This window comes from Micromys minutus, assembly GCF_963924665.1.
Source record: "Micromys minutus genome assembly, chromosome: 23".
NCBI lineage: Eukaryota > Metazoa > Chordata > Mammalia > Rodentia > Muridae > Micromys > Micromys minutus.
This window is the reverse complement of record NC_137958.1, coordinates 12,741,896-12,757,884: the sequence shown is the minus strand read 5'-3', so window position 1 is coordinate 12,757,884 and position 15,989 is coordinate 12,741,896. Positions and strand designations below refer to the sequence as shown.

The window sequence follows — 15,989 nt, the reverse complement described above, 5'->3', positions numbered from 1 at the left end:
CAGCAAGAGGACATGGCTCTCACAGAAGGTAAACATCCTTAGGATGGAGGCAGGCTTAGAACTCTGGACTTGCAAACTCCTCTCAGAGAGAATTGTCTTAGTGATGAAGACCCATCCTAGACACTATTCTTGGGTCAAGAAGACTGAGTCAGCAAGCTTGTTGGTGACATTCCGACTTCCCACAGACCAGGTGACTGACTGCTAGGCCCTTCCCATCTCTCCTTGTCCCTCTCTTTTATTTTCCTCTGCCAAACCACAACGTAACACTGGCATACAAAACGAAGACATTGTATGTAACTGTCATGGGTCAGATGATTGAAATAGTTTCATAATTAGTTTAAAGATTCTGCTTTGAAGTCTATCAGGGTCACACAGAATTTTATATCTTTGATATCACAAAGAGACATGTGCCCCCACGGCAGCTGTAGCCCACGCTTGAGGTTTGCACACTAATGGTGGAGGCAGAGAATGCAATCATGCTCAGGACACCTGTGATCAACTCGGTAGGAAAATGTTACCAGCAGAAAGGTGTGTAGCAGCTTTGTAGATATACCGCCTTCATCACCACCTCACAGAGCGCGGGGTAGGTTTCTTGTGGCAACAAACAAGTGCGAACCTTATGACTTTAGTCCAATGAAAGTTTGTTTCTCGCTTAGCTTATGTCTCTGGTGTAGGTTGGGAAAGAGTCTGTTTCGTGCTCTCGGGGCCTAAGACTGGTGCATGCTTCAGTTTCTGCAGGGAACATGGAGGATGTGCCTGGGTTCTGGGCAGCCAAGTGCTTCATGCACTCAGTGTATTAGGCTATGCCAAATCTGGAAGAATGTGGGCATAAGCCTACCTAATTCCAGGAAATAAAGACTCTTGGAACATTGCTGAATGACACTAGGGAGTATCCTGACTCTGTGCTAAGCCATCAAGAAGCAATAGAAACAGTATCTTGTATGACTTTAGTTCTGAGGTCAGAGGCTCCAGAATGTAATTAAGAAATGTCTACCTGAAGAATGTTTCTTTATCTTTTCTAAAATGATAGTGAGAACCAATGATCTCTCTCTTCTGCCGACTATATCTGATACAAGATGATATAATTTTTTTTCTAGAACATTGAACCTAGACAAACGTCACTACAAAAAATTCAGAACATGACCGCTTTTATTATTTTTTGCTTAAACTCACCAGCGAGGATGGAACAATCCTGTATTTCTTAGCTGACTAGAAGCTGAGAGCTTCATCAGTTCCTCCTTTATTGGTCCTGACTCACTTCGAGTCCTCCGCCCATCTTATATCATCCTCCCATCAATGGGTTTTAATTTCTTTCTCTTATTATCTGTTTTAGTAGTTTTTTTAAAGTGACCATTTACACCGAAAGAAACTCCAACTCTTCTTCGCAAGAAGGCATTAAATAAATTAAAATGTGTGTATTGCAAAAGCTTGATGTAAGGCCATGTGGCTCTTCTAACCCTTAACATCTGTTCGCTGCAGTACGCCAGCGCCCAGATGGTCCTTGCGACAGGTAGGTGAGGACCAGATGCTTGTTGAATGAGTTAAGAGCTGACTGAACCAACAGGTTTCACACCCACTTATGCTATTTTGGCCATTCTATTTCAGTTGTTCTATTGATTGATTGATTGATTGATTGATTGCCTCAAGCCAGGCCATACAGCGTTACGGCTCACAATGAGAGATTGCTTTACCTGGATGCAAGAGGCCTGGGGATGGCAATGGTGATTCTTGTCCACTCTTCGAAGTCCCCTGTATAATAGACAGTAGGCTCACTCAGTTCCCGGGAGTTCCCTTCACATCCTTTGCCTGCTGACGCTGGAAAGCAGCCTTCCTTCACCAGAAACCATGACATGCCAGCATCGTGTGAGTACTGCAGGAGAACCGGAGCCGTGCTGCTGAACTGGCCGGCGCACCCTATGTTTAGCTGTCAGAATGAAGGGCAGAGTCAGACACGGTTCTGCTCAGAGATCATATTATCAAGTTAGGTGCAGTGGTAGCCAGGGTCGCATGACATCTAAGTGATAAGAAAAATACAGATTCAACCCAGACCCTTGTCAATTCTGGAAGGTTCCTTTTCAATAGAGAGATTGACCACGCTCTCTTCTTCTGGGATTCTCGAGTGAGGAAGTATTTTCCATTATTATTCCCAAAGCAGACGAACAGGTAAGAAGGCAGAGAGGCAGCCGTCCTTTAGAATGTGGTTGCTCAAGGAGTGGGCTGCCTCTGCTTTCTGTGGAACAAACACTGTGTGCTGTCTATCTGTCTTTTTGTCTGCCTGCCTGCCTGGTTTAAAGATAAGTTTTTTGTTTAAAAGGAAGAATAAAGATCAGTGTCAAGATAGAGCCAAGTTTCTGTCATAAACAATTAAGTAAGGACACAGAGATGTTATACACAAGTCACATGGCTGTCAACATAAAATGGCCATTGTTTAAAAACTGTAAAATATGCAACCGTCACTGCCCTGCCACAGCTGTTTCTGTTTTCCTGCCTTTTATTTAGAGGCATATATTCTGGTTATATAGTTGGAATTAGCAGGAGTTAAAAACTTCCCTCCTGATTCCTGTTTCATACTGCTTTATTATAACACACAACACTGCACAGGGTGTGAAATTCTCCCTATGGGCGATTTCCAGAGAGAGGCCTCTGGAAATGATATCACTCTGGAGTGATATCACTCAAGAGTCGAGAAACACTTAAATTTTAAAAGTTCCATGTATTATTTTTGTTAAAGGAATTCTTTTAGCACAGCACCAGGTTTTGGCATTAGCGTTTAAGATAGTTTTTATAAATGAATGTACGAACGGATTTTCATGTTGTTTAGCGCATCCTTTTGGTAACTGTTACTGTTCCACACCCCATCTATTTTCTATCTGACGTTGTCACGCGCTGTGCGGGGCTCTCCCACGGAGTCTGGAACCATTCTCCTGGGATCCTGTGACTATACGGTGACTGTCTGCCTTTCTGGCTTATTCTTTAGTTTCTGAGCTCCCTGAGAACTAGGACCAGGGTTTTGGTGTATATATTCCTAAGACCTGGTCTTTGTCACATGACAAGTAGTTTCCAGGAATGCACCAGAATATACTTTTATACAAATGATGTCAAAAGACATTTAAGGGTTTCCAGTGTATCCTGACCACCAACCCATAACTAATGCCTACCATCAACGAATGAGCACAAATTACTAGGTGTTGAGTTGTGAGATGAGAATTAGGATTTTATTAAGTATTATCTGCTGTTGCCCTTTTAAAATACATGGAAATTTCACCATGTTTCTCCTACTTTGCTTTTTCAACTTCAAAATACCACCATTCAGAATTTAATGTTTACCCTGCCAAGGTTATTTGGGATTAGATAGAGTTCTCAGATGAGAAACAGAACAGCACTCAACGAGTGTATTTGATTTTATTATCAAGTGTCACCCACACTGATACCCTTCCAATGGTGCTTAATATCAAAATATAAAAAAGCAGATTGCCACTTCTTAATTATTGTATTTATGACTGACTGCCTTGTGTATAGGCCTGTAAATTATATTGAACAGCTACCCATAAACTGATCTCTTTAATAGTTCCACTTGTAAATTATTTAGTGTCTGTAGCCAATTGTTATGTAAGGACTATGTAGTTGTAGTAGCTCATCAAAACTGCAGTGCTTCGACTCCAGAATTCACTATTGGGATTTTATTATAAACAAACACAATGACATTTTGATTAGGTTCTGAGACAAGAGCGTGTCAAGGTAAACTTTCATTCCTTTTGCTGACATGTCACCACTGCGTGAAAAGCAGTGCACTTCAAAGAGAGTTAAGGAATGTGGAGTGAAGCCCAACTACAGGAAGTGAGTTCTAAAAAGCTATAGTAATGTGTAAAATATAGGTTGTGTTGTATGCAAGGTCCTGGGCTAGAATACACAAGAAAAACATAAGCAAGGCCCAAACAACCAGTGAGACAGATGAGCCTTATCTCAGATAATTTGAAAGCAGGGGCCCACCGCATCTCTCTCAGATCACAATACTCAGCCAAGTTTAATTTCAATTATGGGAGAGTTCCATGGCAACATAATGCTATGGGAACAAGTTCTGAGACTCCCCCAAACTAGCCAATCATCTTCTTTATGAATACAGCTGAAAAGCATCACCATCCTCAGCCAGCAGAGCCTTCGTTCAAGTGTGTCCTGTCTTCAACAGAGTATGAAAAGTCTATGTTCTCTTTTTGCGTATAAAAGTGGGAGTTTTTCAGTCCTTTGCTCTGGGAAGACCTCTGCTGCAGAAATACCTTGAATTGGAGCACGTATCCGGGTTTCAGGGTCAGATCTCGTGTTACTGCAAATCGGTCTCCGTCTGACTTGCCAAACACCATGGCTGAAGGCGTGGTAGCACAGAAGCTCTCGTTTTTAGCCATCCCTTCATTGGCCAACATCAGCCACACACTCATTTGGTTAATAGGGTAATCAAAAGCTGGCTTCTCATAAAAATTCTAATAGGGACAATACAAACAAAACAGGAAGGCAGTTTGCTAACACTGAAGACAAGGAGGAAGTGCTCATTTTGTTACACATGGGCCACACACCATTCACGTTTCTACGAAAATACAGAACTGCTAAACTAACAGAAAAAAACACACCCACATTTCCTCTTGATATTTTGCCACTGTGAATCTAATTATTGTATTAATCACACTAACATTTTATTTTAGTATAGAACAGAGTTTATTCAGGGCCTGGGGAGGGGAGTTAATAAGGTAGTAGAGGGAAAGAGAGAGAGAGAGAGAGAGAGAGAGAGACAGAAAGAGAGAGAGAGGGAGGGAGGGAGGGAGGGAGACAGAGACAGAGAGACAGAGAGAGAAAGAGAGAGAGAAAGAGAGACAGAGAGAGACACACAGAGAGAGACAGAGAGACAGAGAGAGAGAGAGAGAGGGAGGGAGAGAGAGAGACAGAGAGAGACACACAGAGAGAGACAGAGAGAGAGAAGTAGAAGAGGAGGAGAAGAAGAAGGAAGAAGAAGAAGGGGAGGAGGAGGAGGAGAGGAGAAGAGGCAGGCCATGAGCATGTGGAGAAAGAGGGGGAAGGGAACAGGGAGAGGAGGGACATTGAGAGTTGGACTTCACAATCTCTCTCACATCTGAACGATCTCTGAACCAGTCGCCCAGGACTGAACTCTTACCTTGGAAGGCGACAGCAATAACAGGAACATAGGAATTTAGCTAAATTCATATTGCCCAATTCCCTGTCTGACACTAGGTTCTTAAGCAAGCCAGTCTTTCTATGGTCCACTGTTCCAGCTCCAGATGAGACGTACCTGGGGCAAAGTTGGGTTGACAACTGGAATAACCTGTTTCTGTTTCTCGGACAGAATGATGATGTCATCCACGGCCCACTGGTCATAGTCCTCCCCTGAGAACACGGGCTGCCACCAGCGGAACCTGGTACAAGGGGTCTTCGCTGCAGCTGGGAGCTCCAGGTAGACAAATCTGCATGAAAACAAATCCTTCATGGCTGGGGAAGGAAAGGCTGGTAGAGTATCAAAGGAAGACACAAGAGAAGGTTTAGATGTCCCTTGTGTACAGATGGATCACACAGGATGCTTATGTGCAGGAAAGCGTGAGTCCTCATTTTGTCCATTTTGTTTGTCACTGTGTGTCAATGGACACTGAGTCACTGGCTTTTTCGTGTAAAGGTTATGATGCATTAAAAGGTCTGTTTGTTTTTATTTTATGTATGTGAGTATTTTTCCTACAAGTATATAAGTACCCTGTACATATACATATATACATATATATATACATATATATGTGTGTGTGTATGTGTGTGTGTGTGTGTGTGTGTGTGTGTGTGTAAACAACATTGCATAATAGATGGTCATAACTTTTAGAAGAAATATTTTGGGCTGTTGAAATAGCTCAGAGGGTGAAGGTCCCTGTTTCCAAGTTTGATGACCAACTTGATATCCTTATCTCAAATAAGAGAGAACCTATATTGTGACACACACACACTAATTAACATCATAACAAAAGACAAGGACGACTTGGGAGAAATGGTCTTCTTGTTAGTACATTAAAATTCAGTGTAATCCTTACTCATGGTGAAAAAGAGAAATTGTGAATTTAAGACCAGGTATAACCATTAATAAACTACATAAGGTTGGGATCTATTAAAATTTCAATGGGTGTCATCATTTGGCAATTTGTTATGTACAAAGGCATTGTGTAATATAATTCCTTACATTTCAAAACTTAATGTTTACCATAAAAAGTCCCAAGTCTGTAAAATAATTTGAGATCATTTCAATATTCATAAAATATTTATCCTATAGGCACACTGTTATTTCATACTATACATATTTTTTCATATTTTTCTTACTATGTATCATTATGTAATAAATCCTATGCACAAAGCATTTTATTTTGCCTTTGCTTCTTGGTTTAGATAAGATTTTAGGTAAGATTTGTACATGAAATTACCAGGTCATATAAATTACTGATGTGTAAGATTTCTAAACTCCTCTGTATTTGTCAGGCTCTGGCAGAGCCTCTCAGGAGACAGCTATATCAGGCTCCTGTCAGCAAACACTTCTTGGCATCCACAATATTGTTTGGGTTTGGTGACTATATATGGGATGGGTCCCCAGGTGGGCCAGTCTCTGGATGGCCTTTCCTTCAGTCTCTGCTTCAAACTTTGTTTCTAAATTCCTTCCTGTGAGCATTTTGTCCCCCCCTTTTATGAAGGACTGAAGCATCCATACTTTGGTCTTCCCTCTTCTTGAGCTTCATGTGGTCTATGAATTGTATCTTGAATATTCTGAGCTTTTGGGCTAATATTCACTTAACAGTGAGTACATACCATGTGTGTTCTTTTGTGCTTGGGTTATCTCAATCAGGATGATATTTTCTAGTTCCATCTATTTACCTAAGAATTTCATGTAGTCATTGTTTTTAATAGCTGAGTAGTACTCCATTGTGTATATGTACCACAGTTTCTGTATCCATTCCTGTGTTGAGGGACATTTTTGTTCTTTCCAGCTTCTGACTATCATAAATAAGGCTGCTATGAACATGGTGGAGCATGTGTCCTTGTTATATGTTGGAGCATCTTTTGGGTATATGCCCAGGAGTGGTATAGCTGGATCCTCAGGTAGTACTATGTCCAATTTTCTGAGAAACCACTAGACTAATTTCCAGAGCAGTTTGTACCAGCTTGAAATCCCACCAACAATGAAGGACTGTTTCTCTTTCTCCACATCCTTGTCAGCATCTACTGCTGTCACCCGAGTTTTTGATCTTAGCCATTCTGACTGGTATGAGGTAGAATCTCAGGGTTGTTTTGATTTGCATTTCCCTGATGACTAAGGATGTTGAACATTTCTTTAGGTGCTTTGTGGATGCTTGTAGCCAATCACTGAACTGAGAACAGGGTTCTCAATGGCGAAGTTAGAAAAAGTACTAAAGGAGTTGAAGGGACTTGCAACCCCATAGGAAGAACAACAATACCAATCAAACAGACAAACAGACTCCCCAGAGCTCCCAGAGACTAAACCACCAACCAAAGAGCACACATGGAGGGACCCATGGCTCCAGCCACATATGTAGGAGAGGACGGCCTTGTCGGGCCGTCAATGGGAAGAAAGGCCCTTGGTCCTGTGAAGGCTTAATGCCCCAGTGTAGGGAATTCCAGGGCAGGGAGGTGGAAGGGAATGGGTGGGTGGGGGAGCACCCTCATGGAAACAGGGGGTTGCACAGGGAGTTTCCAGACGGGTAACCTGGAAAGGGGATAACATTTAAAATTTAAATAAAAATATCCAATAAAAGAAAAAGAACAAAATGTAAAAAGAAATAAGTATGTTGATAATGCAAAACAACAGGAAACAAAAAAGGTTTTTAAAGTCTTTCCTCAAAGGGTGGTAACAGTTTACAGATGGCATGAGACAGTCTGTTTCATGTTGAAAGAGCACTTGAAAATAGCATTAAGATGGTATGTAGCCTGTTTAAAAACAGAAACTTCACGCAATGCTCTCTCAATATTACCCATGTGTTAACGAATATTTGTTTGTGGTCTCCTCTGCTCATTTTGTTTTTCATTCCCTTTAAAACCAGGGTGTTAGTGCTTAAAATGTAGCTTCTATAAACTCTTCGCGGGGGACTAATCCTTATTTCTCGTATTTGTTGGAACTGTCCTCTTGTTTTCCTTGACATCATAATGACATACACATGAAAGTGGTTTTAAATTTGCACGCAGTGCATCTCTGTGTGGACACTTCTTTTCTTCCCTGTTTGCCCACTGCACCTGTACTCTGTTCAGATGCTTTCTTAGGGTCAGTGACTTGCTGCTGAGATCAAGCAATCCTAAGTCAGTTTTCACAGCTTTTGATGGTACAAAGTGACAGTTTAAGCAGTCCTCACTCCAATTGTCTGCTACACCTAACATGAGCTGATTAATCATTTATTTCCTTAATGGTCGACATGTTCTTTCTCACATACACATTCTTGTATGCGCCTATATGTGTTCATGTGTGTGCAGGTGCACGTGGCTGTGTAGTTGTGCATGAACACACGTGTATGGGCTGGGACAGTCAGGGGACATCTCAGATATCTGTCTGCCTGCATGCCATCCTTCTTGCCTTTGAGGCAGGGTCTCTCACTTGGGTCAGAACTCGCTGATTTGATTAGGCTGTCCTGGCAGTGAGTGCCTTGTTTCTGCCTCCCTAGTACCCCTGGATGTTTACGTAAGGTCCAACCTGGCCATCCCTCTTGTACCTCACTGACTGAGCTCTCTTTCCCGCCCCGCTTCACTGGACTCAATTCTGGGTCCTCTATTTGGCCTCATTGCTTGTCCAGTGTCTTTTCATTTTAGGATTTTAAAAAAAATTATAATATATGTTACTTTTTATTTATTTCCTCCAGATTTAAGCTGTTTTGTTAGCTTCTATTTCTAGACACAAAGTACACCACGAGCAGACAGCAAACATAGATGGAGAAGTATCTGCATTCTGTAACCTTCAGGTTCCTTTTTGCGGCGTCTACACTCCGTCCCACTTATTTGTCGCCTCTTAATATCTGGAGGAAATGTTGCAGCTTTCTTTGCAGATATTCTCTGCAAGCATTGTCTGCTAAAGTCATTTCCAATGTCTCTTGTTTGCCGCCACAATAGTCTTTTCTCATCAGTTCAGTGCCATCTGACGTCTGAATCTCATCAAATGTTCTAGCCTTCCATAGAAATTTCCACGGTAAAATATTTTATTTATATTTTGCTTGTGCATGCCTATGTATCTCTGAGCATTAATATGTGTATACATGTGTGCATGCATGTGTGTGTCTCTGGGCACTGGTGTGTCTATGCAATTGGTGTGTGTATACACTGAGCATGTATGCATGCGTATGTGTGCATGTGGAGGACAGAGAACAACTTTAGGTGTTGGTTCTGGGGACTTTCCGTCTTTTGTTTGAGACAGGGTATTTCACTGGCTTGGGACATTGCTAAGTGACATAGGACTTGTCCAGTGAACTCAAGGCCCTCCTGTCTTCTATCATTGGGATCAGAAGCATCATCCTATGTCTGGCTTTTCTTGTGGGTTCTGAGGACCCAAACTCAAGTTCTCAGCAACCACCTAGTCCTTAGCAATTTATTCTTTTCTATTTATCGTATTATTTTTACAGGTCCTCCTGAAACTTACTCTATATCTCAGTCTGTGTTCCAACTCATGATCCTTTTTCCTTAGCCTTCCCAATACTAGTTTTTATAGGTATATGTCATTGGGCTTAATTATTAAAGATTTTGCATTGAGTGTGTGGTGGTTTGAATAGATTAAAATGCTTGGTCAGTGGGGAGTGGAAACTGTTAGGAAGGATTAGGAGGTATGGTCTTGTTGGAGGGAGTGTGTCACTGTAGGTGGGCTCTGAGGTTTCAGAAGCCCTGCCAAGCTCAGAGTCTCTTTTCTCCTGCTGTGTGGGGATAAGGATGTAGAATTCTCTCAGCTCCCACATCTGCTTGCTGCTTGACATGAGGATAACAGACTAAACCATTGAAACTGTGAGCCAGTCCTAATGAAATGCTTTTTTTCTAAGAGTTACATGGTCACAGTGTCTCTTCACAGCAACAGAACACTTACTAAAACAATATTTGGAATAGAACTCTATAGAAAATTGTGTCATCTTTAAGAGGACCAATTTTTTAAAAACAGAAAACATAAACTCCTAATGTACAAAATATGTAAAATTTAGGCAGAAAAATAAATTTGATTTTTAAAAACTAAACATGCATTTTCTTCAATATTTTCAACCCGAGGCTTAGTTATAATGTGTAAAACAGGACATTAACGTAAGTTAATATTGATCAGTGGTTAACATATAAAAAGACTTTTATCTCTACATTAAATCAGAAATAAGAGATTATTAAAAGATGTACTCTAAAAGTGGTATTCTTGAGTAGTTTTAAGCTATGTTCATATAAAATATAAAGATTAAACAGAATTTCAGATACTACATAATCACAAAAGAATCAAGTTTAAATACACATAATGGGCTCAGTATAAGCATTACCATTAAATGTGAATTATTGCCCTGAACTTGTGAATAATTGTTGCGTACTCTCAAGGTAAAAGCCTGGATAGGTTCTGTGACAAGCTTTAGAAAATCCAAACAACAATAGACTAGGTGACATAGCATCTAGGGTCATCCCTGGGTATCGTTGTGTGAAAATGCCAGACCAAAAGAAAAAAGTCCCATCATGCACAACTGTACTGTGTGCACCACGGGATGAAAGCAAAATCTTCAAGGCAAAGCCGGTGAAGCTTTGCCACAGTCTGGAGCATCTTTGGGCATCAGTGGTTAGTGATTCTCTTGGAGTCAAAAATGTCTCCAAATCTCTAAAAATATTTTTTAAAAGGTTTTTATTTTTCTTTTTGAGACAAAAATCATACTGTAGCCTTGACTCTTTGGAAGTCAGGAGATCCTCCTGCCTTAGCTTCAGAAGGGCTTTGATAGCTTCTGTTACCGCACCCAACTAACATCTCTAAAGAATTGAATGAGTCCGAAGTGGTTTTTGTTTAATCTCTTAGATGAAAACTTTTCTAGACTTGGCTTTCCTGCCAAAGCTTTATGAGCTTTTGGAACTGTCAACGTTTTAGAAACATTTTACTAACACTTCAATGCCTACAGTCAGTGGAACACACTGGAAGGCCCACCAGGCGGGAGCTTACCTGGGTTTGCTGAAGTCTGAGAAGTACATCTCTGCCAGCAGGTGCCACTGGATGCCCCCATTGTTGCTATACTGGAGAAGGATGCCCTCCTCTCTGCTGTCAGGTTTGTTGCACGCAGCACTCTCTCCGCCTATCTGGATGTAGAACTGGATGAAGTCCACCCAAGACGTGTCCAGATCCCAGCTCACCAGCTGCCTCTTCCCAGCCTTTCCAAAGGGCAGAAGAACCATAGTCAGTTGCTCGGAAGCTCTGCTATTTTATAGCTTGGCATCGAGTCCACGTGAGCACCCTGCACTATAGAGGACAATTCTAATGCCTGTTAATACCGAGAAGAGCAAGTCCCGCTCTTCCGTTATCTTTGCTGTGGCTCCTATGCCTGGATGCTCTTGGTTCGTCCCCCATCACTGACATCCAGACCCAGCCTTGAGACTTGAGAATTTTCTACTATACCAAAGAACATTCCGGAGTTTTAAAAAATAATAGGGCAAAGTTAGGTTTGTTCAAAATATTTCCAGTCCTGGCTTTATAAGTCAACTAATGTCAGAGTAATGACGAAGAAAGACCATTGACTTAGAGCATTTGTGCTTGTTCATGTGCACATGTGTGATTATGAATGTGAGGACCCAAAGGCAACCCTGGGTGCCATCACCTAGGCAACATCCATGTTTGTCTGTATAGTTTTAGACATGGTCTCTCTTTGGGTTGGAACTTGCCAAATAGGCTCAACTGGTTTGCTAGTGAGCTCTAGGAATATGCCTGTTTATCCCCTCCACATTGCTGAGGACAACATATATCACCCCACCTGCTCTTATTTTAGTTAATTTATCTTAGCATTTATTTTATTGTTATACATTTTGAGACAGAATCTCACCGTGCAGACTTGGTTTACCTGGAACTCACTCTGTAGACCAGGGTGCCCTCGGACTTACAGAGATGCCCCTGCCTCTGCCTCCTGAGTGCTGGGATGAAAGGTATGCTAATATGCATGGGTAGTGGTGTTTTGTTTTGTTTGTTTGTTTTTGTTTAGTTTTATTTTTTATGTGGGTTCTGGGGATTGAACTTGCGCTTCAAAGGCTAGCACTTCCAACTGAGCTGAGCATCGGATGGGCTGCTTGACTCTGAGTCCTTTATTCATCCTGTTCATGAGCTATGTGCCTTTCTGAGCTTCTATTTTCTTCAAATGTGCAATGTGGGTAATCATACCTTCCTCGCAGCGTTGTGACAATTGCATTCAATAACGTGTGACACACGTGTAAGGCATCTGGGATGCTGCTTGCATTCTTGAAGGTGTATTTTCTCCAGAGACCTGCTCACAGCCCTTATCTCCAGAGCAAGTTAAAGTCAAGTGGGCAAGACAGAAGCCTCTTGACAAGAAGGATGACTTACAGTCTCTCCACCTGCCTTGTTCACTCACACTGTGAGGTACCATTTAGGTAAGCTTTGAAATTATCTAACAATTTCTTCTATCCCAAAGTGTTAGACCTTTCCTGGGGTCCAGACCATTTCTTTCTCTTGCTGCCATGTCCCTGTATGTCAGCGTGCTGCTGTGAGGGGTCAGACACTGGTTGACAAGAGGTTGTCACTCTGGTTCTGTGTAATGGCTTCCAGCTATGGTGGGGTAAAAGGTTCATTGTGAATTTTCCCACCTAGCTGGGTTCTACCAAAATTAATCAGTGGACTTCTCTGGTTATGGATGGCACCTGGGAGTTTGATCAGAATTCAGGAAGGAAAATGAAGGTACTCCAAACTGACTAGAGTAAAAAAAAAAAAAAAACCCTCACAGTTACAGTGAGCCCTAGCTTCATTTCCTGGGTCCACTGAGGGAGAGCTTTTTCTGTCATCGGACATTGCAGGGGTGAATATCTGTGGAGCAAGTTAGCTAGCAAGAGCTCCAAAGCCAATTAAAAGTCCAAAAGAAACCAAGGTGTCTGCAAATAACATCTGGAAGGTGACTCAGGTGCAAGGGCTTGTTCTTTAACCCCTAAATTTTTAGTACGAATTTGTGCTTTGCATTGTTTTAAACTGTTCATTCGAAATATGGCAAATAAGAAACACCTAGACTTTTCACACGCCAGAACCACCACAGGCAGAGTAATGTTTGTTAAAAAAAAATCCAAGAGTTAGCAGGTTCATTTCAATCTAGCAAGCATCTATGAAAAACACAGCATGTGGAAATGAGCCAGAGGATAAGGCTGTGAGGTGAGAATTATACAGATCCAATTATCACAATTAGCTGTTTGGAATGAGGGTCTGTTGTGAACCCTTGGTGGAGGCTGGTTCTTCTAGGTGACAAGGCTAGTCTGTAGGGGTTTGCAAACTGCTTGTTTAAGGGCTTTTGGAAATAGTGGGAAGTATTATACAAATGGTACTTTTTTGTACCAAGAGTGGTTTTTTTTTTTTTTTTCATGGAGAAATAGCCACATCATTTCTTCAGTGACCCGGAATATTGAATGTGGATTCAAAAGAAAAAAAAGCTCCTGATAAAATTTTGTCATAATTTGGAATATCATGTAATAATTGTTTGAAGTTTTCCTACTTTGCTATGATGTATGGATTCATGCACATATGTATATACACATGCACACCATGTGCATGTGCATACATATGTTGGAGCAACAGGCTAAATGAGTAGGAACATACTTATTCCCACAGTGTGGAAAGTAACATGCAGTTGGTTTTGAAGTACTGTGGGAAACACTTCAGATGTGTTAGTATTTTTAGACCTCGGGGTTGTACAGAAGGAATGGCATGTTGAAAAAAAGACTAATTTGTGGTTACACGGCTTCCTATTTTAAAAGTTCAGCTAAAATAAATCAAATCTTATCAGGTAGCAGGTAGCAATGTGGTCACAGAACCTCCAAGAATCTCTGAGATTTACCTTTTGCACCCCATTAGTTTTCTTTACTCAAAATGCCACTAGCAACAAAAACTGCTATTGTATTTACCCGAAAGTAACCATTTCTTTAGAGCTTCTCCTTTTTAGTTAAATGAACTCTTTGATAAATGTACCACACAAAACACCATGAAGAGAAGCCACAGCTTGACGGTCAGAGACAAGATTACATTGGGCCTGGTGCTGTAGAAAAGCAATAAAGGTAAATAATCAGCTACGCATCCAATCAGAGAGCATTTTCAAGGACACAGAGACCCAGCTCCTGCCTGGAAACAGCAACTGTTTAGTGGGATGTGGTGCGGCTTATGTGAATTAAGAGATGGTACAAGGTAGTAGAGCCAGAGCAAAGGCAGAGAAACAGGTATAACCTTTATTCAGGGGAGGGCTCTGGCCAGAGCAGAAGACCAATAAAAGTGATGCAGATGGGGAAGGAGGGCCACAGCGTGCTCAGGACACCGTGGGAGCAGGCAGAGGGTTTTAAGTGCGCTAACTTGGGCTCATGGCCTTTTGGTGCCTGTTCGTCATTTCAGATGCTCTGTAGTGGGAACTGCCTGCCTACTTATTTCATATCTCTGCCAGGCTACTGAGCACACAAGCCTGGATGTTGCAGTCAGAGTTCTCTATACCAATCCCCGGGATATTGAGGTGCCACCTGGAGATATTCCCCATAGAAATGTGACAGTCCCACTCTTGCAGTGACAGTCGGTCTGACATGAGAATAGGAAAATGATCTCTGGATACATAATGGCTATCTGTGAGCCCACCTAAGCTTTCCTTATTTTGACTGAATGGCCCAATTTTCTACTCTGATAAAAATTGGTTTCAGAGAGGAACATTTCTCCACTGTTGGTGGGGGTTGTAAACTGATACAACCACTCTGGAAATCAGTCTGGCGATTCCTCAGAAAAATGGGCATAGTACTACCTGAAGATCCAGCTATTCCACTTCTGGGCATATACCCCAGAGACACTCCAATATACAACAAAGATACATGCACCACAATGTTCATAGCAGCTCTATTTATAATAGCCAGAAGCTGGAAAGAACCCAGATGTCCTTTAGTAGATGAATGGATACAAAAATTGTGGTACATTTACACAATGGAATACTACTCAGCTATCAGAAACAATGACTTAACAAAATTCTTAAGAAAATGGCTGCATCTAGAGAATATCATCCTGAGTGAGATAACCCAGTCACAAAAGAACAGACATAATATGCAGTCACTGATAATGGGATACTAACCCCAGAAAGCTCTGAACACCCCAGAAACAACTCACAGACTGTGTGAAGTTCAACAACAACAAAAGAATATATTTTAATTAAAATAGAACGTATCACATCCACCTTTCCTCCCTACAGCCCCTCCTAGTCTTTCTCCTATCCCCTCAAATTAATAGCCTCTTTTCCTATATTATTGTTACATATATACATATGTGTATGTATATGTACCCACAAATACTTAATTACAACCTTAAAAATGTATTTGAAAAAAAAAGAATAGAATGGAGAAGATAATTTTCTCCTTGCTATTTTGTAAGCACTTTCTGTGAAAAAAAAATTGGTTTCAGATAGTTTCCCACTTAGAATTCTAAATAGATGCTACTAGAGGAAAAAGGGAAAGGGGGGGTGAGATACTTTTACAAAAGTTCAGAGAAGGGTGCACTGAGAGATGAAGGGGGAATTTTCACTTTTGAAATGATGACTTTTAAGAAGGATGTGTATGTGGGGAAATTCAGAGGCACTGACTTACTAACTTACAATTTACTCTCACAAAAGAGTAGCAATAACGGCCCTCCCGACTGCGTGTTCCTCACTGCACGAACTGGCTTGTAACCCACAACTTTCCACTTTTACAGACAAGAATGCTGAAATACACAGAAACAACTCTCCAAGGAAACCAGTACC

The 15,989-nt window shown here is 41.3% G+C and overlaps 1 protein-coding gene across 1 annotated transcript in view; it reads right to left on the bottom strand.

Moving 5' to 3' along the window:
- The window catches only part of RELN (reelin), a gene marked incomplete at its 5' end in the record, with an annotated part of 413,261 nt that overhangs the window by 89,518 nt on the left and 307,754 nt on the right, over nt 1–15,989 (bottom strand). Inside the window, 4 exons of the mRNA XM_080936108.1 lie at nt 1,692–1,924; nt 4,275–4,475; nt 5,297–5,468; nt 11,189–11,394. Of these exons, the coding sequence (XP_080792234.1) occupies nt 1,692–1,924; nt 4,275–4,475; nt 5,297–5,468; nt 11,189–11,394 (812 nt within the window). The remainder of the gene's footprint in view (nt 1–1,691; nt 1,925–4,274; nt 4,476–5,296; nt 5,469–11,188; nt 11,395–15,989) is intronic.